Below are 21,639 nucleotides of genomic sequence, written 5' to 3' on the forward strand. Positions count from 1 at the left end.
TAGTCCATCCAATCGGTTGAGGGGGCGTCACACACACTTCTCCTCCTGTCACTCAGTACAGCGCTGGGTCCCTGGGATTGCAATTAATGATTGTAATGGCGAGTATGCGTCCATGACTTGCCTTAGCAAGGAGACATAATTATAAATTAAATGACCGGAAAACCATAGAGGAAGTAGTGGAAAGAGATACTCATTCAGCGCAAATATCGGCATCTGTTGCGTTAGTATGTGATATGTTGTTATAGTGTGCGATAATGACTGCGTGACAAATTTATTCCAGGGTGTCCACATAAAAGTTGACACTACACATACTGGTTGGCAGTACCACTTTGAAAGTAGCTATAACCAGTATAAGGGTAGGTAGTACATATCACCCAGGCACCGTTGTATCAACATACCAATGCCAGGTGTAGACTGTATCACTAGACAATAGGTGGCAAACTAAATAGCAGTGGGGGATGGAGGTATATGACCGGTCGCTATGTGTGGGAACATACCCACCGGCAGGGCCATGTTCAATATTGATTGGACCCTGGGCAAAAATTTACTTGGGCCCCCTGGATCCCGCCTTCCCACACCTTAGCATGCAATCACGCCCTCCACCACAACACACACACAAAAAATCCACACATCTGGTAGAGTAATGTGAATGACTGTAAATACTTCCAGTTCAGAAGACTCCAGCGGCTCAGGATCAGTGCTCTGGGCAGCTGGGCTCAGGCTGGAAGTGGGCACCGCTCTGCAGGAAGGAGACCAGGGCTCAGCTCACCCTAGTATTACAGTGCACCCCAGCACCCCACAGTATGCAGTATAGCACCCTATAGTATACAGCACCACACAGTATGCAGTATAGCACCCCACACTATACAGTACCCCACAGTATATTGTAGAGCAGTATAGCAGCCCACAGTATACAGCACCCCACAGTATAGCACCTCATCGTGTACAGCACCCCAAACTATACAAAATACAGCCCCCCACACTATACAGTACAGCACTCCACACTATACAGCACCCACAGTATACAGTACAGCAGTATAGCACTCCACAATATACAGCCCCCCCCACAGTATACAGGCCCCCCCACAGTATACAGGCCCCCCCACAGTATACAGGCCCCCCCAGTATACAGGCCCCCCACAGTATACAGAACCCCACAGTATACAGGCCCCCACCCAGTATACAGGCCCCCCACACTATACAGGCCCCCCACACTATACAGGCCCCCACGGTATACAGGCCCCCCCATAGTATATAGGCCCCCCCACAGTATACAGGCCCCCCCACAGTATACAGGCCCCCCACAGTATACAGGCCCCCACACCGTATACAGCCCCCCACACAGTATACAGCCCCCCACACTATACAGGCCTCCCCACAGTATACAGGCCTCCCCACAGTATACAGGCCCCCCATAGTATACAGGCCCCCCATAGTATACAGGCCCCCCCACAGTATACAGCCCCCCACAGTATACAGGCCCCCCCACAGTATACAGGCCCACCACAGTATACAGGCCCCCACACAGTATACAGGCCCCCACACAGTATACAGACCCCCACACAGTATACAGGCCCCCACAGTATACAGCCACCCACACTATACAGCCCCCCACACAGTATACAGGCCCCCACACTATACAGGCCCTCCACAGTATACAGGCCCCCACGGTATACAGGCCCCCCCACAGTATACAGGCCTCCCCACAGTATACAGCCCCCCACAGTATACAGCGCCCCCCACTATACAGTAGTTTACAGTATATTAACATAACATCCCTGTCACCTTTTTCTGATGTAATCTTCACACAAAAAAGCTCCACAGTTAACTTCTGCAACACTCCTGGTAGGACCTGTGATGACCTCATAGCCATGTGACCAGTAATATTGCTGGGTTACTGGTCACATGGTGATGATGTCATCTAAGGTCCTAGATCACATTCACAGCTCTAACACAGTACTATGCCTGGACTCATGGCAGCACCCCCTGTGTAGCTGACAGTCTGACACCCGGGGCAGTAGCTAGCGGGGCTCAAGAGGCAGCTGCCTCGGGCCCCCCAGGAGCAACTGGGCCCGGGGCAGCTGCCCCATTTGCCCCTTGGTTGCCCCAGTGTGGGCGATGTGGAAGGAGGACTGTAAGGACTGCGCTATCATATGAAACACGTATACAATATAATATGAATTCATTAAGATCTTGCGGTTTCACGGTCTGAAGTCTAAACGTCCATTCTGCCTCTTTCCATAGCAAGAGGTTGTCAGTGTCACCTCCTCTTGTGGATCCCTTGATTTTTTCAATCCCCTGAAAACTGATACAGTTCTCTTTTCCTGCATGGTGTAGTAACACATATTGTGCCACTGGGGTGTTGTCTCCTTTGGTGATATTGGAGAGGTGTTCCCCTATTCTCCTTCTGAATTCCCTCTGTTTTTCCCACATATTGTTTAAGGCATATGCAGGTCGCCACGTATACCACGCCTACAGTTTTACAATTAATGAAAGATCTTATCCTGTAGTTGCGTCCTGTCACTGTGCTGGTCACTGTGTCGCCTTTCTTAATCGCTGTACTTGCGACACAGTTCCCGCATCTGAACGTGCCACATGGTCTTTGTGGGAGCCAGATTTCCTTTATAGGGGTTTTGAATGCACTGTGGACAAGATTGTCTCTTAGGTTGCCTCCTCTCCAGTATGTTATGAGTGAGTAATCTCCCACCAATTCTCCCACATCCGGATCAGATCTTAAAACTGATCATGAGTCCTGCAGAATTGCACATATTTCTTGATCAAAGGTGCCAATAGTTCTAACTTTCCCTTCCTTAGTCTCCCTCTTCTTAGGATATAATAAACTTTACCATTTACAACCAGCCGCGTGCTGGCCTGCTTTTTTGAGGGAGGACTGGGGGTATCCTCTCTGCATAAACCTCCTTTGAAGATCTCCTGCCGCCATTTTAAAATCTGCCCACTCTAAGCAGTTTCTATGGGCCCTAAGGTATTGTCCTTTCGGGATCTCCTACTTCTATGGGGTAGAGTATCCGCTGTTCCATTGCAGAAGGGCATTAGTGGCCGTGGACACGGTCCTGTAACCTGATGATTCATTCCTCCATTGTATTTTATATTTATCATTGTAAGTTAGCCACTACCTATTGTTTTAAAAGGAACTGCTAATAAAGTTTTTTTTTGTTTTCATTTCAAGACACTTTAAGAGCTATATATACACATAAGTTAAAGTACATATGTAATACACAAAGATGTCTTGCACTGTAATCCACAGCATATTCCCGGCATCCAATGACTGATTAAAATAATAACTCACTTTCATGAAAGAAGTGGGAATTTTTCTGCATAATATTATAGCCCACATCATAATGTCTGAAGGCGTGTATGTATAAAGTGGCAGTGTTAGTTTAACCGCAAGCACCATATCACACTGGCACATTGCCAGCAACGGTTCTGCCAATTATCTATGGATTAGTGCATTATAATGCTCTGAATCGGGATAATCTGCTGATAAACTGAACTAGCTGCTACGGTATGTGGATAATAAGCATAACTACTTTATCTACAAATGTTTTAGTCATCGCATTTTAAATATCTATAATGATGAAGAAGTACATTGACCCATACAGGATATGTAGCTGTGAGCTCAGTGGCAGACAAGTGTTATAATGGTTATGGCCTAGATTTGGTAATGTAGCACAGTGTATTTTCAGGATAATATCCTGCACATAACTGCTGCACATACTTCTCTGATGTTGGATGTCACCTTCATGAGCAGTGAGATGGAAACTAGAAATAGTGCCTAGGTATAATCACATGTCAGTGTTTTAGTCAGTGATTTCCATCAGTGATTCTGAGCCTCCACAGACATAAGGTACCGTATTTTTCGCCCTATAAGAAGCACCGGCCCATAAGACGCACCTAGGTTTTTGGGGAGGAAAAAAAGGTGTGCTTTTGGTGGGTTTGGAACTAATGGTGGTCTCTGGATGGCACTATTACTGGGGATCTGTGGATGACGGACACTGTTATGGGGGTATCTGTGGATGACGGACACTGTTACAGGGGGGATCTGTGGCTGGCACTGTTACAGGGGGGGATCTGTGGATGGCACTGTTATATATGTGCCATCCACAGACCCCCCCAGCCCATAACAGTGCCATCATCAGACCCCCCCAGCCCATAACAGTGCCATCCACAGACCCCCACCCCTTAACTGTGCCATCCACGGATGTTATCCACAGACCCCCCCCCCCCCCCCCCGTCGCTCCAGTATACAAATATAAAATGTCTTATTCAATTAAAAGTGATTACACGTGCCCCCTCACTCCTAATAGTACCGTACATCCTAACAGCTTCTGTATAATGCCGGCAGGTGGGCCGGGCGGCCGGTGCGTCACTCACTGACGTCACTTACCTGCGCCGCCTGCTTCATTCATAAAGTAGGCGGCGCAGGCACGTGACATCAGGGAGTTACGCTGCCGCCCGCCCGGCCTGCCTGCCTGCATTCTACTGAAGCTGTTAGGATGTACGGTACTAATAGGAGTGAGGGGGCATGTTTAATCACTTTTAATTGAATAAGGCATTTTATATTTGTGCAGCACTGGAGCGGCGCGGCGGGGCTATAGTACAGTGACTGCACCGCCCTGACGCTATTGCCGGCCCCCAGCTCCTCCTCCCAGTCCTTCCCCCGCTCGCTCATCACAGACTGCGATGTTAAACTGTCAGCATTCGCCCCATAAGACGCAGGGGCATTTTCCCTCCATTTTTTGGGGGGGGGGAAAGTGCATCTTATGGGGCAAAAAATACAGGTATAAGGCAGGGTTTCCTTAGTATTGAGCAGGTGATATAATTAGTGCCCATACATCAGGACTTACCACATGTATTCATTTTGTGAGACATTCTCAAATCCTGACCGGTAGGTGGGTCCCGAGGATCGGAGTTGAGAAACCCTGGTATAAGGGAAAGATCTGCACCTGTTCTGTGTTTGGCTCAAAATTATTGATGGAAATCACTGACCGAACACTGACATGTGAATGAGGCATAAGACATCAGATTCTCCACTTTGAACCAGGTGTGGCCATGCGCATATAGATGATATCCCATTTTAACAGATAGCAGTGGGAAATCCTCAGTAGTTACATGCAAGGAACATTTTAATGGATGACTTATTCTTAGAAAATACACTTCAAAATGATCCATTTAGATAAAATAATAGTAAGTGAATAAGGAAATTGTCACTAGAAGAGCCATCAGTCTTGCAATACTTGTACAGATTGGGCCCTTGGTGTAGCACTTTGAGCAGAGTGGTATTCACTCCTTTGGGTTCTGAATATATTTATAGGATAGTACTTTTGTCCAAAAATGGAAAAAAGGTAATTTGGAACACACTAAAAACCTGTTACGGATTGACCTGGAGAGGTCGATTCAGGAATATGACACAATATGAGCTGAATTGGAAAAATCCAAGTGTGAATTGCAACAATGTTTAACTGCAGCACAATTTCAATCATTCCGAAGGAAAGTGGATACAAAGCCTGTCTCGATACAAAATTAAATAAATGAAAGAAAAAGGGACACGTTTATCAGAGATAAACTGGATTTTGACTTAGACAAAGTCTTTTCATGGAAAGAACCCCGCCAGTAATCCCAGATGACAAGTAACTTTAGAGGTAGATGTGATCGCAAAAATAAAAAACAACAAATGGATTACTGGACTACTGATTACTGGACTACTGATTACTGGACTACTGATTTTGGATTGGATTCAGTTCCATTGGAGGACAATAATGGTTCAAGATCAAATAATACCCTTAATACAAAAGACTCTAAAATGATATCAGCAAGCCCTTTAGGTGCCCAGTGCACAGAGGGGGCAGAAAGAAAAAAATTATTATCCACCCAATTCTGTGGGGGGTATGGAGAGGAAGTAGGTCTCCTGCCGGTTGTAGGAACACCCGATCTTCAAAATGGTTAAAAAAATTATAAAGAGCTTGTAATAAAACCTGCGGACAAGGGTAGGAATATAGTTGTCATTAACAGTGAATATTATTATGCGGAATCTATGCGACAATTACAGGATGATACCACCTATAGCGGTTATCTGATGGCGCCATTATGAAAATACTACAAACATTGGGCTCCATGTAAAAATGTGGAAAGGAAAACAATATCGGAGAAATTGGCCAATCATCTATTCCCACCCAGTCCTTCCAAACCAAATTGGTATTTTCTCCCCAAGATTCATAAGGACTAAGAGTAGACCCCCTGGCAGGCCCACTATGGCTTTCAAGGCATCTGTCACTGAGCCTTAATAACAGTATTTAGACTGGTTGTTGCAACACCTTCTTAAGTTCTTAAAGTGGTCCCGTCTTTTTTCTTAGACACTAAAACATTGTTACAACAATTGAAGAATGTGTCCTGGCAGGAAGGTTACAGTCTGGCAACAATTGATCAATAATAAAAAAGTCTTTGTTGCCTGTAAATATTGCACTGCAGGTCCCAAAGTGAAGTGGGTAAAGTTCACACTAGCCAATATATACGTTATATAGGACCGCGCTGCTGCTCAATTTTCAGGAAAGATTCCCCCTATGTTCAGGTCATAGGCGTATTGCAGACCCAGGGAAAAGAACATCAATCTTCACACGAGACACTGTCCCTCTGGGTAAGTCGCTCTGTGAAGTATCATAAGGTCGCATAGATAGTGAAGCGCCAGCGAAAGAATCACATATAAAGGGTTTTATTTATACTTACAAAGGTGGTAAGGTTAAAAGCATATCAACAATAAAATCACCCTCGTATTCCTGCCCGACCCGGGTTTTGCTCATGCTTTGTCAGGGGCGAATATTGCACCTTCTTTAGGGGCTGTCTTTTTGATATCTTCAAATGCATGTTCCCTCCTCCCCCCATCCAGTAATCCATATAAAACAATTCTCTAAATTATCAATAGTAAACAGACATTTCATATGTATAAATTCACACTCGATGCGCATACTTTGTCTATCAAATTTCTAAAAACTAAAAAGATATTTGTTTTCCCGTTCATAAAACTCCCATTTATTATCACTACTCCGCTCACATGGTGCACTCAGACCAGTAGAAAATTACACTTCTTTCATTCATAAGAGATTAATATCCCTCCCCCTCGTATTCACTCACAGAGATCTGTTCACATGATATACTCCAGAAACCAGGGACCGCACCCTCCTCACCTACAAGCTAATCCGCTCAACATTAAAGGGAATCTGTCACCTATTTTGACCATATAAAACCGTTAACATAGCAATGTGCAATAAAGTACCTTCTTACCTACATGTGTCTTCTTTCTTTTATTCAACTTTTCATTCTTATTAAAAAGCGATTTTTCTGAAATGCAAATGAGGTTCCAAGGTGCCCAGAGGGGCGTTATTACTCTGCTCTAGCGCCCAGTAACGCCCCCCTGCAGTTCCCAGCCCGCCTTTCTTCCAAGCCCAGCACGCCTTCTAAGAAATAAATGTACTCCTACATCCTTGCCGAACGGCGCCGCCCCCTCCACTACGTCATTTAATTTATTCACTGCACCGTCCTTGCTTCCTCCTCTCTTGGCCTACGGCGCCGCCCCCTCCCCACTACGTCATTTAATTTATTCACTACATTCACCGGCCCTTGCTTCCTCCTCTAAAATTTCTCAGAGGCAACAGCGCTCTGATTACGTCACTGGGCTCGGCGCATTCCCAGTGACACTAGTGAGGCTGTTGCCCTCTGGAGCAGGAATATCGTGCAGGCACTCAGCGATACTGCGCCTGTGCGGGATTTCGGAGGAGGACAAGAGAGGAGGAAGCAAGGGCCGATGCAGTGAATAAATTAAATGACGTAGTGGGGAGGGGGCGGCGCCGTTCGGCAAGTATGTGAGAGGACATTTATTTCTTAGGAGGCGTGCTGGGCTTGGAAGAAAGGCGGGCTGGGCACTGCAGGGGGGCGTTACTGGGCGCTAGAGCAGAGTAATAACGCCCCTCTGGGCACCTTGAGACCTCATTTGCATATCAGAAAAATCGCTTTTTAATAAGAATGAAAAGTTGAATAAAAGAAAGAAGACACATGTAGGTAAGAAGGTACTTTATTGCACATTGCTATGTTAACAGTTTTATATGGTCAAAATAGGTGACAGATTCCCTTTAAATACCACACCCTATCCGTTCTATCCACTGGGTGCTGTTCACATAGTCAGTACAACCAAAACTAAAACTGCACTTTCCCCAGTCTCAGAATTTCGGGATCGCAGTTTGAAGTCAGTAAAGATTCAGAGAAATTCCATCACAGGGCTTTAGGTCAAACTCCACATTTAGTCCCTGTGGCTGTAATGTGTCTAATTTGTAGATCCATTCCACCTCACAGCGATTGATTTTCACGACGGGATCTCCTCCACGCCAATGTGATTTGACTATTTCAGTTTATATGTGATTCTGTCGATGGCGCTTCACTATCTATGCGACCTTCTGATACTTCACAGAGCGACTTACCCAGAGGGACAGTGTCTCGTGTGAAGATTGATGTTCTTTTCCCTGGGTCTGCAATACGCCTATGACCTGAACATAGGAGGAATCTTTCCTGAAAACTGAGAAGCAGTGCGGTCTTATATAACGTATATATTGGCAACAATTGATGTATACCTGCATACGCCATAATGATGGTATTGAGGCTGTAGAAACTCTATTAGAGGTCTGGTAAAAATTAACAATATATTGACTTTGGCCTCCTGCACACGGTCGTATGGCTTTTTCAGTATTTTACAGTCCGCAAAAAACGGATCCGCAAAAAATACGGATGACGTCCGTGTGCATTCAGTTTTTTGCGGAACTGAACAGCTGGCCCCTGATAGAACAGTACTATCTTTGTCAGTTATGCGGACAATAGTAGGACATGTTCTATCTTTGAACAGAACGGAAATACGTAAAGAAGGTATACGGAGTACCTTCCGTTTTTTTTGCAGATCCATTGAAATGAATGGTTCTGTATACGGTCCGTATACGGAACGCAAAAAACGGAACGGGAAAAAAACATTCGTGTGCAAGAGGCCTTTGTCTGTGAATCTTTGGATTTTGTGTTGTCCAATAACCTTTCCAGGTTTGGTGACCACTGGTATGCCCAGCGCACTGGTACAGGCCTGGGCATGCCAGTGGTGCAAACCTTTGCAATCCTGTTCTTGTCAATAGGGGAGAAAAAATATATTTATAATGTGAACAATCCGTTTATTAAACATATCCAATATTGGACTCGATTTGTAGACGACGTGTTTGGTCAGACAAATAGAATCCCATTCATTTGTGGAGTATATAAATATTAATGAACTAAATATGGAATTTACAGCACATTTTGGGGGGAAACATTGTGAAGTTTTTGGATACTGTTATTTAATCTAAAGGGGAGAATTATTGACAAAAGGGTTCAGGAAATCCACAGCAACCAATTCACTTTTACACAATCATAGTTATCACCCTGATCATATCAAAAGATCATACAGTCAATTCCTCAGTTTACGGCACAATGATAGTAAATATTATACATTGCTAGAACAGGCATTGGATCTTTCGGGTCGTCTTTGGGTTCGAGGATACCCAGCAATGATCATATCTGAAGCCTTTACTAGAGCCCTAAATCAAAATAGCAAGGAAATATTATTGAGCAAAATAGCTAAATATGAAAAAACAATAAATTGTCATTTCAAAGCCCTTTGCAGATAATATTAAAAGGGCCAATAGAAAACATGGGCACCTGCATCCGATCCTGAACTAATCAATATGGAAAAAAATCCTCCCACTGTATAGTTAAGGCGATGCAAAAATTAAAGGGGGTTATCAAATCCCTATAATGACCCCGCAATGCTAGCAAAGCTGGTCAACATCGCAGCCTGCTATTGGCTGCTCCCCCCGTCTCTGGATGTTTTGATCCACGGAACAGGGGATATGCAGCGTCAGCTTTGCAGGGACGCGGGTCCTAGCGAGAAGGTAAGTATGATCTAGAGGAGGGACATTCTGGGGGTCATTATAGGGATTGGATAATTTAGTGCAGCACTTAATAACATGCAGGTCTGATTTTGAGTCTTTGTTATTCTGCCCATACACATTTTTTCTACATAGGCAAGACCATCAGACCATTGTTCCATAGAATAACGGAACATAAAAACTTCCCAAAAACAGGTAAGGGATGTACCTGTTTAACCATATTAGAGATGTTCACAATGGTGATATGGACTGTTTAATCTTAAATTGATTTTCTCACCACATAATGGTAAAGATAGACATGATGTCCTGTTGAAATGTGAAGAAAATTGGATTATAATCCTGGTACACTACAGGATTACGCCATTTTTTCCATGTCATGTTGTTCCATCTTTTTGGGGGAACGTTGTGATGTGGGGGTTATGTACTTAGCACAGCAATTTTATGGGTATGTTTTCCATGATCTGATGTTTTCTAATTGTATTTTTCAATAAACTTGGATTTTCTTATATTATAATAATGAGATTCTGTCTGTCTAGACGTCTGTCGTTCTTTATGCGCGACCAAACGACTGGACCAATCTTCACCAAATTTGGCACACAGGTACATCAGGTGTCTGGGGATGTTTTATACCCCCCCAGCTCTCTAGGGTGTACCGATCCTGAGATATTCCCAAAAAATGACCCGATGACTTATCAGCCAATAGAAGCTCACAGTTCTACTCCAGGTTGCCATAACAACTGATCACAGGTTTTAGCAGTTCGCAGGTCCTTAAATATTTTGTCATATGACGTATGATGGCACAACTACACTGCTACATGCATGGGGGGCAGGGGCCACTATTAAATGGATGGACGCTGTGGAGTTCACTGTTAAAGGGGCGGTCACTGTGGAGGTCACTGTTAAAGGGTTTTTATCACCAGAAATACTGTTATGTAGCTGACTGACATAACAGTATGTTTCTAACGTTAGTCCCTGCAGCTGTTTTTGTTAAAAAAGCACTTTTATTATATGCTAATGAGCCTCTAGGTGCTATGTGGGCGTAAAATCAGCACCTAGAGGCTCCGTCCACTCACCCTGTATTCCGCCCAGGTCCAGTGTTGTGCCCGCCCCGCTCCTCTTGATTGATGCCACTGTTCCCTGCATCGTTGGCGAAATCCCGCGCCTGCGCCGTTCACTTCTGTCTTCAGTGCAGGCACAGTGAATGAATGATGCGATCCTGGCGCTGGCTTCCTCACTGCGCCGACTAAGTCACAGTGAGGAAGCCGGCATCAGGAGAGCAGCCTTCACTCACTGCGCTTGCGCCGAAGACCGAAGTGAATGTCTGTGCTATGATTGTACCAGATGTCTATTGTTAACATATGGGTACAGGGTTTGGTTAGGATATCTTTACAGTTTAGACTTTATTTGTACAGTATATGTCTAAAGTGTGAAAATTTTCCTGGCTACTGGAAATATGCAATGTCCAAAATCCCTGGCAATGTAAGGGTCAGGGTGAACACCAGGTCTGTTCTCATGTACAGTTGCCCCACTGCCCAGCAGTTAGGGGGTATTTACAGGGCTGGAATAACTTGTGGCATCACAGCATGACATGATCATACCTGTGACATGAGCACTTTTGATGTTTCCAACTGTTGGGGTCTTAAAGGGGACAGGTCTAAAAATGTCAATGACAATGCCCAATGCCCATTATAATTGTGACACTATGAGACTATGACACTGCAACCCTGTGATGTCATATCCACTGATGCCTGTGTCCCTAAGAAGTCCCCCGGAGGATATCATCACTGAGATAAAACCAGTAAGCAGTGAACCTGTGTCATACCACGCCCGTGGTTTCATTAACCATTTTTTGACACTTTTCGTGATATTAACATTTACCATTACCCCACTTGTGACACAATCACATGTGACTTCACCACCCACTGAAAGTCCCTAAAGGGAATGACTACGTCATTATCATTGTGATGTCACATTTACTGGTGTTTAAGAGACCCACCGCCCAATCACTGACAACCCTCTTGGATGACATTATCAGCAGTGACATCAAGTCAGTTATGTTCTCACACCTAATTTCAAGCCCACAGTGTCATCACCTGTATGAAGCCTTAGAGTGGGACAAACATGTCACTGGTTTAAGTCACCCGTGCTACATGTTGCAACAACTGTGCCTTTGAGATAAGTAAATCCTGTATCTTGCATTAAATGTTGACATTATTCTGTCCCCTTTAATTGTGGCAGCCAATATCCCTGACATTGGCCATTATTGCCTTGTAATTTCATCACCCCTATTATGTGACCACCCTTGTCATATCATCTTATGCCTTGGTAATCTACAGTGGTTCCTCCAGCCCCTGAATAACCCCTTATGACATTGTCATTGGTGATCAGTATCAGTAATTCATTCCTTTGACACAGCCGGGAGAGGGGAGAGAACCTTGACCTACGAAAGAGTCATCTTGGACATGTTCCTACAGATGCGGAGATCATCATCCTGGTAATAATATAAAGTTGTGTAAGGTCATATTTATCATGTTCATCTGAATTCGGGTGAGGTATGTCTATGACAATAAAGCTGTGAATGCCCCCACCCCTTACCACTTGCCAACCAACTAATGTGTATAGTCATGTTATTCACAAGTCAATTATAGTTGTACAGAAAGAATGCCAGGGTCTCGTCCTCACAGTCTATGGTGACTAACAGTCTTCAATTAGAGCTTGTAGAAATCGCATGTTGTTTTGCGTGTATGGGCTTTTACACACTTATTTTCTAAATAGCTACAATTATAGGTAGCTTAAAGCCAAATTCAAGCAATGCAAGAGCTGTGCCAAACATGTCAGCTTGAGCACAAGTACAGTTATTAAACAGCTGCAACACAATAATTATGGCATTTAAGAAAAATGGAGACTACACAAGGCAATTGTATTTAAATGAAAAAAAAATTGTAACTAGCTATCTTACATTCATAAGGACGTATGTAGAACAATGGGGCCAACATTTTAATTTACTGTTGGAAACACTGTAAGGATAAAAAAATTACAAATCTTCATTTAAATCACTACTGTCCTAGGACTGTCGTAGGACAGTGGGATTTTAGAAGCAAGCATTTATCAGATGACTATGACCACTAATGAGAGCGGAGGCAGAGTACAAGATGTACAGTCCTGTGCTGTTTGATGCTTTTATAGTTCTGATTAAATGGAAACTGTGGGTATCACTTCAACGGAGGAGCCTTGTTCGTCAGTGGTTCTCCTCCAGTTGATTGTGCCTTCCACTTGTCTCTTCCACATGGGCTGTGAATATGACGAACAACATACCTTAGTTTCGGGTTACCTCTGCGACTGCAGTCTGTAATGGCTATAGGCATGTTATAGATGCCTGCATTTAAAGTGCCACTTTGTCTGAATGCAGTGGCACTTTAATAAGCACACTCTTTTATAATAAAAATGTCATAGGTAAGGGTTTCCTAAGCCATGTTTACTTTCCTTATACATGTACATAGTATTTGCTATCCTTGACTAAATGTTTCCGATTCACTGACCCTTAGGGTAAATTACATTTAAAAATTTTTGGATTTCATTACTTTAACTTTATTTTAAAGGGAACCTGTCACCATGACAATGCAGTGTAATATGCAGGCAGCATGTAATAGAGCAGCAGGAGGCAGAGCAGATTTCTTCTACCTGAGGTGATCGCAGGTGACGCCTGCTGTAATCAGGCCGGCATAAAGCACCTTCCACTATCTCAGTCTGGGGGAAGTTTGTGTGATCCTGGAGCAGAGGCTCTGTGTGAGTGGTCTCAGCCGGGTTGGCTGAGGGGCCACGACGCTAGGCGATAGCCTGAACTTTGGGTGACGCGGTGACGCCTGTGAAACAAGGATCACGAGGCCAGAGTCGGGAGGACTACTGGGCCACAATCCCCCTAAAGGTGTTGATGTTTTACAGCCTGGAGGTTGCTGGACTGTATAGCTGAGGAAAGCTGCATTTGTGTTCCATATGTGAACAGGGCTCTCTAGGTGAGTCAGGGATGCGTTTATGTGTTTGTTTAGAGTGAAGATATCTGTGAGTGTGATCCCCCGAAAATAGATGATCCCTTACAGTAGTTTTGTGGGAAAAGATTCAGCAAAACTTTTATTTTAATGCTTTAATTCCTGCTCATTCTGGGCAGTCAAGGAGGCTATCTCTGCATGCTCAGTCATAGGGGGAAGGCTGCAGTGATGAGCGAAGTTAGGAAAGATTTCACAAAGAAATTAGATTTGTGACAAATTACTTTGTCACCAAGTGCATTCCTTTTAATGTAGTGGGCGCAATGACGAGAACGGCGATAGTGCCGCCCCATGTCACTGAACCCCTCAGATGTCGCGTTCATCGCTGATCGCGGCATCGGAGATTAAAATTAAGGCCTTTCACGGGTTAAAAAATATATAAATACTCACCTTATCCATTTGCTTGCAGAGAGGCTGTCATGGCCATCTTGATTGAAGACAACCGGCCAGCACGGTGACGCTACAGGTCACCCTGTGCGAGATTTTGCGCAGTGTCTTCAATCAAGACGGCCTCTCTGCAAGCAAATGGATGTAGCGAAAAAAAAAAATTTGCCGCCATTTCAGCTAAAATAGATTCGCTACCACAGAGCACGAGGAAATTCGGATCAAATTATTTCCTGAAATTCGGATCAAAGTCAATTAGTTTGGCTTTGATTCAATGAACACTAACTGATAGGATCACATCACAAGGGCCAGAATGAGCAGGAATCTAAATTAATAAAATACAAGTTATACTGAAACTTTTCCCATAAAACTACATATCAATCTGCTCAGCTCCTCCTGCTCTATAACATGCTGCCCATAACATGCAGCTCAGACACTATGCTCAACATAGCAGGTTCAAGCTCTGTTTGCTAGTCATCCAAGTCCCTCCAAAATGGGATATGTAAGGTTGTGGCACAGATTCATATTGAACACTGTGTTGACCATTATCTACCTTCTACCTGTATCCAGGACATGGGATTGCCTGTAGGTTAGTTTTCCTTGAAGCTAAGCAGCAGGCAAAGGGCTGTCACTCTCCTCCCCTATACATCTTTGAGTTTTTAGAAAGCACAATAGGATAACCACCATCAATGGTCAACTGTGAACTTTTTTTCCACAAGAAATTGGCCCATGAAAGTTTAGTACAACAGGCTTCTATCATAGAAGTTTTATTTAATTTGTAATTTTACGGCTGAATTGTTTAGTAAACAGTGTGCGCCAACAATATTTAGCTCCTGACACATGAACAAGGAAAGTAAAGGAGCAGGTCACACAGGAAGACAAAATAAGGGCTTAGAAAACACTTACACAACATTCTTATTACACCAGTCTGATTTCTAGATGCAGTGAATGACTTGATGCTAGCCAGTTTTGTTAAAATTGCGTAGACATTATTACATTATGGGCATAATATAGCAGCCATTATTTATGAAAACCGGTGAGGCAAAAAGTAGTCCATCACTTTCCAAGATCAATCCAATCTCCCTGCACTAGAAAAAAATTACAGCCGCCTGCATCAATTCCAATAAATAAGTCACTTTGTATTTTCAAAAATTATTTTATAAAGTCAGTGATATTTCTCACTCACATTAATATACTCAGATATTTGAAAAATATCTGTTTTAGTTCTGATAACATGGCTGTGTAAAGACATCTGTAAGCATAGGATCTACCGTTATAGTAAAAGCTTATTACTGATCCGTTCTTGGTGGATTATAGCTGGCCATACACGAGATCACTGTCGGATACATTCTCTTGGCTTTGCCATAAACATTCACATTCAGTTCGGCTAAGAATACGTGTTTATTTCTATGAAGTGAACATAAAATTGATTATTTATGAAATCAAACATGCTTGATCACTCTATTCTATTGGTTGATGTCACCGAATTTGGCAGATTTGGCAAACTTTTACCTTGTGTATGGCCAGCTTAAGATGTCCAGTAAAAGGGTTTGTGGATGTTTAATGATGATGGATTTGAAGATATAGAATTTTCAGAATGTAAGGTTATATCTGTTAATAGCATGAGCTCATTCATTTTACAATCTGGGACAGATTTTAGTGTTTGCACACAATGTGACGACATTCACAAAGAAACAAATATCTGATTTTTTCAGATGTAGGGCACCTGCAGATTCATTCAGTTATATATGACACAGCTCACTGAAGAAACAGAATACTACATTAAAGGAGTTCTGTCACCAGCAACCTCCCTATAAAACTGTTTGCATAGACACATCGCTTTGGTTCACCTGATTAAAACGCTGTTTTCCTTTTGTTGATCCAAGGCTCTGTTCACAAGTTCTGATATTTTTTCTAAATATTCAAATTAGGCCTTTGGTGCAATAAGGGCATCACCATTGTTCTTGTTGCACCCAAGCTTGGCTCCTTTCTGGGGTCATCCCCTCCCTCACTCCTTTGCCACTGCCTGGCCCTGTCAATCAAAGCAGGAAGGGAAGGGTTGGCCACATAAATAAGTAGAGCTTGGTGGGCAACAAGAACAATGGTGATGCCCTCATTGCACCAAAGGTCTAATGTGCATATTAAGAAAAATATCAGAACTCAGGGACAGTGATGGCCAGTTCGCCCGCGAATACATGTGGGCTGCCATCTTTTCTCACAAGTCCGGCAATGCACAAGTAAGCCCTTACCTGTGCCTGCGCCGCGAGCCGGTCTGAAATCAAATGCGGTCAGCGGGAGCAGGCAGTTCCGAAAACAGCAGCAGGCAGTTCCCAGCGGCTGTTCTCGGAACTGCCTGCTCCCGCTGACCGCATTTGATTTCAGACCGGCTCGCGGCGCAGGCACAGGTAAGGGCTTACCTGTGCCTTGCCGGACTTGTGAGGAAAGATGGCAGCCCGCATGTGTTTGCGGGCAAACAATGCGAACTGGCCATCACTGCTCAGGAACACAGTCTTGGATCAACAAAAGAAGAACAATATTTTCATCAGGGAAACCACAGATATGTGTCTATACAGTTTTATAGGGAGGTTGCTGGTGACAGATTCCCTCTGATACTACAGTTGCATTACATAAGAAGGTGGCTACTAATCTTCCACAATCAGAAGAAAGATTGAAATGGTACCTGGATTTTGGATGAAGAACTTAGTGGTAAGATGGACTCATCCACAATATGAGATAACCCCTACATGCAACATGATAATAGAAAAATAAGGGAAATGGAGATTATTTGGATGACAGAGACAGATATGCATGAGACAGAAGCCATACAGCACAATTATATTTACCTGAAGAAAAGATATAGGAAAAGAAATCATTTATCCCAGTTATACAGATACTATCAGACATACTGTATATCTTCAGATTCCTAAAACCAAGGAGATTATACTTACGTGTACGTCCTACTCCCTTCAATAATCAATGTTCAACACACAAAAAGTGGTTATTCGGGTTTCCTTATTGAGCAGACCATACATATACAAAGTATAAAGAGAAAGCAGTCATATCCACAGAACACCTATATAAAATCATGTAACAATAAAAAATAAACATAATTGATATCGCCATGTCCCCCCCAAAAAAATTATAGATTTGCAATTTTTGGGTCACTTTGCCCCTCCCAAGAAATTGAATGAAAAGTAGGTTACCAAAAATGGTACTAATGAAGTACAGAGCTCATCTCTGTAGACCAAAAATAAAAAGTTATGGATGTCTGAATGTGGCGATGTAAGGAAATTTTTATTTTTGACAGGTTTTTATTTCTTTAAAAGTAGTAAAAAAACAAAACTACAGTATATAAACTTGATATCGCCGTAATCATACCGACAGAATAAGCTTGTCAAGTCATTTTTAGCATATAAACAAAACCGGAAATGTATTTTTTAATTTCTCCACACAAATATTTTTTTTCCGCTTTTTTGCAATACAAGATATGGTGAATTAAATGGTGCCATTAGGAAACATAAATTGTCCCACAAAAAATAAGCCCTCATAAGGCTGTGTGAGTGGAAAGTTATCAGTCTTAGAAGGTGGATGGGAGTGCGGGGAATGAAAATGCAAAAGCGAAATTTGGCCAGTTACTTAGAGAGTTAATATGTACTACGTAATAAGTACGGCTTCTGCGATCCCTAGCAAAAACAACTACTGTGGCTTGCACGACATCTTCCCTGCAGCTGTTATATGGTGGCTATTCAGGTACAACTTCATTCCGCCAGAGGAAGAGGGTCTTCATGTTAATGCTTTTCACTGTGGGTCATAGAGCAATCTCCCACCCTCTATTACATCTATATGAATGAGTAGGGCATATGGATCGGAGTTGTCATGATGATGCCATTTATGGAATCATCAATATCAGTTTGTTGGAGGTCCGATTTCCGGCACGAGCACTGCTTCCTCTTTAAGATTGCACTGCTCTTTGTCTCGCCTGCATCGGCGTCACCGTGTAATTAGAAGTGCTTGTCTCATTCAAGTGAATGGAACAAGCACGTGTAATTACTCTGAGCCACTGAGAATTTTGAGATGACGTGCGGTGTGATCTTGAAGAAGAAGTCATGCTTGCACGAGCGCCGCCTACCCTTCAAACAGCGGATCGGCGGGGGTGCTTGGAGTCAGGCCCCTGCCGATCAGATATTGATGTCCTATCCTGAAGATAGGTCGTCAGTCTTACTGGCTGAACAACCCCTTTAATTATGGCAACTGAATAATGTAGGAGATAAAAAAACGTCTTGGCTGTGAGAAAGATGCAGGCTTTGGGATGTAAACGTTTTTGAACTGATAGCAGTTTTTGAAATTATAGCAGTATTCTCTCCAGCATGCCCATGAGAGCCTTATGGTGCGAGCTGCCGTTTCCAACAGCTGGAAAGGCACAGGCTGGAGACTACTGGGTTGTGCTCATTTCCAAATGTGCTCAATCTCTTGGTAATTGGATATCGTGTTGAAAATATATATTCAAAATAAATGTAAAAAATTGTGCAGCGGCATAATATTGATGGCCTCAATATCAGATCAGCAAGGGTCTGACTCCTGGCACCCCCACGATCAGTTGTATGAAGGGGTCGCAGACTTGCTGCATCCTCTTCAAAGATACTTGTACAACTGCTTGTCCCATTCACTTGAACGAGATGGGCAGCTGTAAGTACACTGCACTGCCACTGCAAGGCAGATGACAAGTTAATATGAAGAGGACGCAGTGCTCGCAGGATTGCCACAACCCTGTGCAGGGAGTCGAAACCCCCTCCATCTGCTATTGATTACCTATCCATGTATGGTGTGCTCTCCATTCATTGCTATGGGAGTTCTGAAAATAGCCAAGTGAGCATGCTCAACTATTCTCAGAAGTCTCATAACATTATGAGCACACTCGCATGCATGGCCACCTCTTTATTTACTGCCATGGGACTGACGAAAATACCCAGGCCAGCACTTGGCTATTTACAGAACTCCAATAGTGGTGGACAGAGGGTGGCCACGTATGCGTAGCTGCTCTCTGTTCACTATGTGGCTCCTGTTCTGCAGATAGGAGCTGGCCCCACATGCCCTATTTCAGATGTGAATGACCCTTTAATTTTATGCGCTTCCTATGTAACTGCCCTTCATCCGAATTCGGTTCTGTTATCAACCTGCTTAGTCTTTTTTTGCCGAGAGGGACTTTTTGATTGTTATAACTTTAAATACCTTTTAGTTTCCATATGTCTTTAGAGACCATTCACACATACTCATGTGTTTTGCGGATCCACGGATCTGCAAAACACAGACACTGGCAATGTGCGTTCCGCATTTTGCGGACCGCACATCACCGGCACTATAATAGAAAATGCCTAATCTTGTCCGCAATTGCGGACAAGAATAGGACATGTTCTATTTTTTTCGGAAACTGAATTTCAGACCCAGAAGTGCAGATCTGCTTTTCCAGATCCGGGCAGCACACAGTGTGGCCCCATAGAAATGAATGGGTCCGCAATTCCGTTCCACAAAATGGGGAACAGAATTTCGGACGTGTGAATGGAGCCTTACGGGTATAGTCAGGCATGGGATTCAGCCAGTTCCCTCAGGTTCTCCAGATGTGGTTGTTAAAATTACAGCGACAGTTGGAGATGAGCGCTTCCATTCCATAGTTTAGCTCCTTAGGCTTTTTAAATGTTGAGTGATATGTGTGTAGTGTATATATGGTGTATTTATGTGTGTAGTGTATATATGGTGTATTTATGTATGTGTACCATGTATATGGTGTATTTATGTGTGTAGTGTATATATGGTGTATTTATGTATGTGTACCATGTATATGGTGTATTTTGTCTAAAGTAATTCTGGTGTATTTATGTATGTTTACCATGTATATGGTGTATTTATGGATGTGTACCATGTATATGGTGTATTTATGTGTGTAGTGTATATATGGTGTGTTTATGTATGTGTACCATGTATATGGTGTATTTCTGTGTGTAGTATGTGTATATGGTGTATTTATGCATGTGTACCATGTATATGGTGTATTTATGTGTGTAGTGTATATATGGTGTATTTATGTATGTGTACCATGTATATGGTGTATTTATGTGTGTAGTGTATATATGGTGTATTTATGTGTGTAGTGTGTATGTATGTGTACCATGTATATGGTGTATTTATGTATGTGTACCATGTATATGGTGTATTTATGTGTGTAGTGTATATATGGTGTGTTTATGTATGTGTACCATGTATATGGTGTATTTCTGTGTGTAGTATGTGTATATGGTGTATTTATGCATGTGTACCATGTATATGGTGTATTTATGTGTGTAGTGTATATATGGTGTATTTATGTATGTGTACCATGTATATGGTGTATTTATGTGTGTAGTGTATATATGGTGTATTTATGTGTGTAGTGTGTATGTATGTTTACCATGTATATGGTGTATTTATGTATGTGTACCATGTATATGGTGTATTTATGTGTGTAGTGTATATATGGTGTATTTATGTACGTGTACCATGTATATGGTGTATTTATGTGTGTAGTGTATATATGGTGTATTTATGTATGTGTACCATGTATATGGTGTATTTATGTGTGTAGTGTATATATGGTGTATTTATGTGTGTAGTGTGTATGTATGTTTACCATGTATATGGTGTATTTATGTATGTGTACCATGTATATGGTGTATTTATGTGTGTAGTGTATATATGGTGTATTTATGTACGTGTACCATGTATATGGTGTATTTATGTGTGTAGTGTATATATGGTGTATTTATGTGTGTGTACCATGTATATAGTGTATTTATGTGTGTGTACCATGTATATGGTGTATTTATCTGTGTTGCATATATATGGTGTATGTATATGTGAATATGTGTCGTGACGCCGCGTATCCGCCGCTGAGTAGGGAACCTGTTGTTAAATATTTGAATCCCACCCCAGGGGATAGTGAATGCTATATGCAGTTGTTTCCAGATTCTTAATTCTCAGCCCACTGGCTAAGTTTCAGTGCATCCTGGGGTCTGTGGTTCCGCTCCTATTACCGTCTGTATTGTAGTTATGTTTGTCATAGGCTTTCTGTTTGCTGTGAGTTTTGTGATTTTCTTGCCTTCCAGTTGGACTTAGCAGTTCAAAGTTAGTTTCTGCTAGGTTTTATTTCTCTTACTGTACCTCCATTCTTCACTCCTCACACCTGTATGATGCCATTGCTGTCTGCCATCTAC

At 42.7% G+C, this 21,639-nt stretch overlaps 1 protein-coding gene across 3 annotated transcripts in view; it reads right to left on the reverse strand.

Annotated features, from left to right (window-relative positions):
• The window catches only part of KCND2 (potassium voltage-gated channel subfamily D member 2), a 494,989-nt gene that overhangs the window by 43,974 nt on the left and 429,376 nt on the right, over positions 1–21,639 (reverse strand). Inside the window, exons 5-6 of one of the 3 annotated variants that reach the window (XM_044276994.1) lie at positions 17,113–17,135; positions 13,970–13,973 (exon numbers count right to left, since the gene is read on the reverse strand). The exons of the other annotated variants lie outside the window; for them this stretch is intronic. Coding sequence (XP_044132929.1) covers positions 13,970–13,973; positions 17,113–17,135 — 27 coding nt within the window. The remainder of the gene's footprint in view (positions 1–13,969; positions 13,974–17,112; positions 17,136–21,639) is intronic. 3 annotated transcript variants of the gene reach the window in all.

This window comes from Bufo gargarizans, chromosome 2 (assembly GCF_014858855.1).
Source record: "Bufo gargarizans isolate SCDJY-AF-19 chromosome 2, ASM1485885v1, whole genome shotgun sequence".
NCBI lineage: Eukaryota > Metazoa > Chordata > Amphibia > Anura > Bufonidae > Bufo > Bufo gargarizans.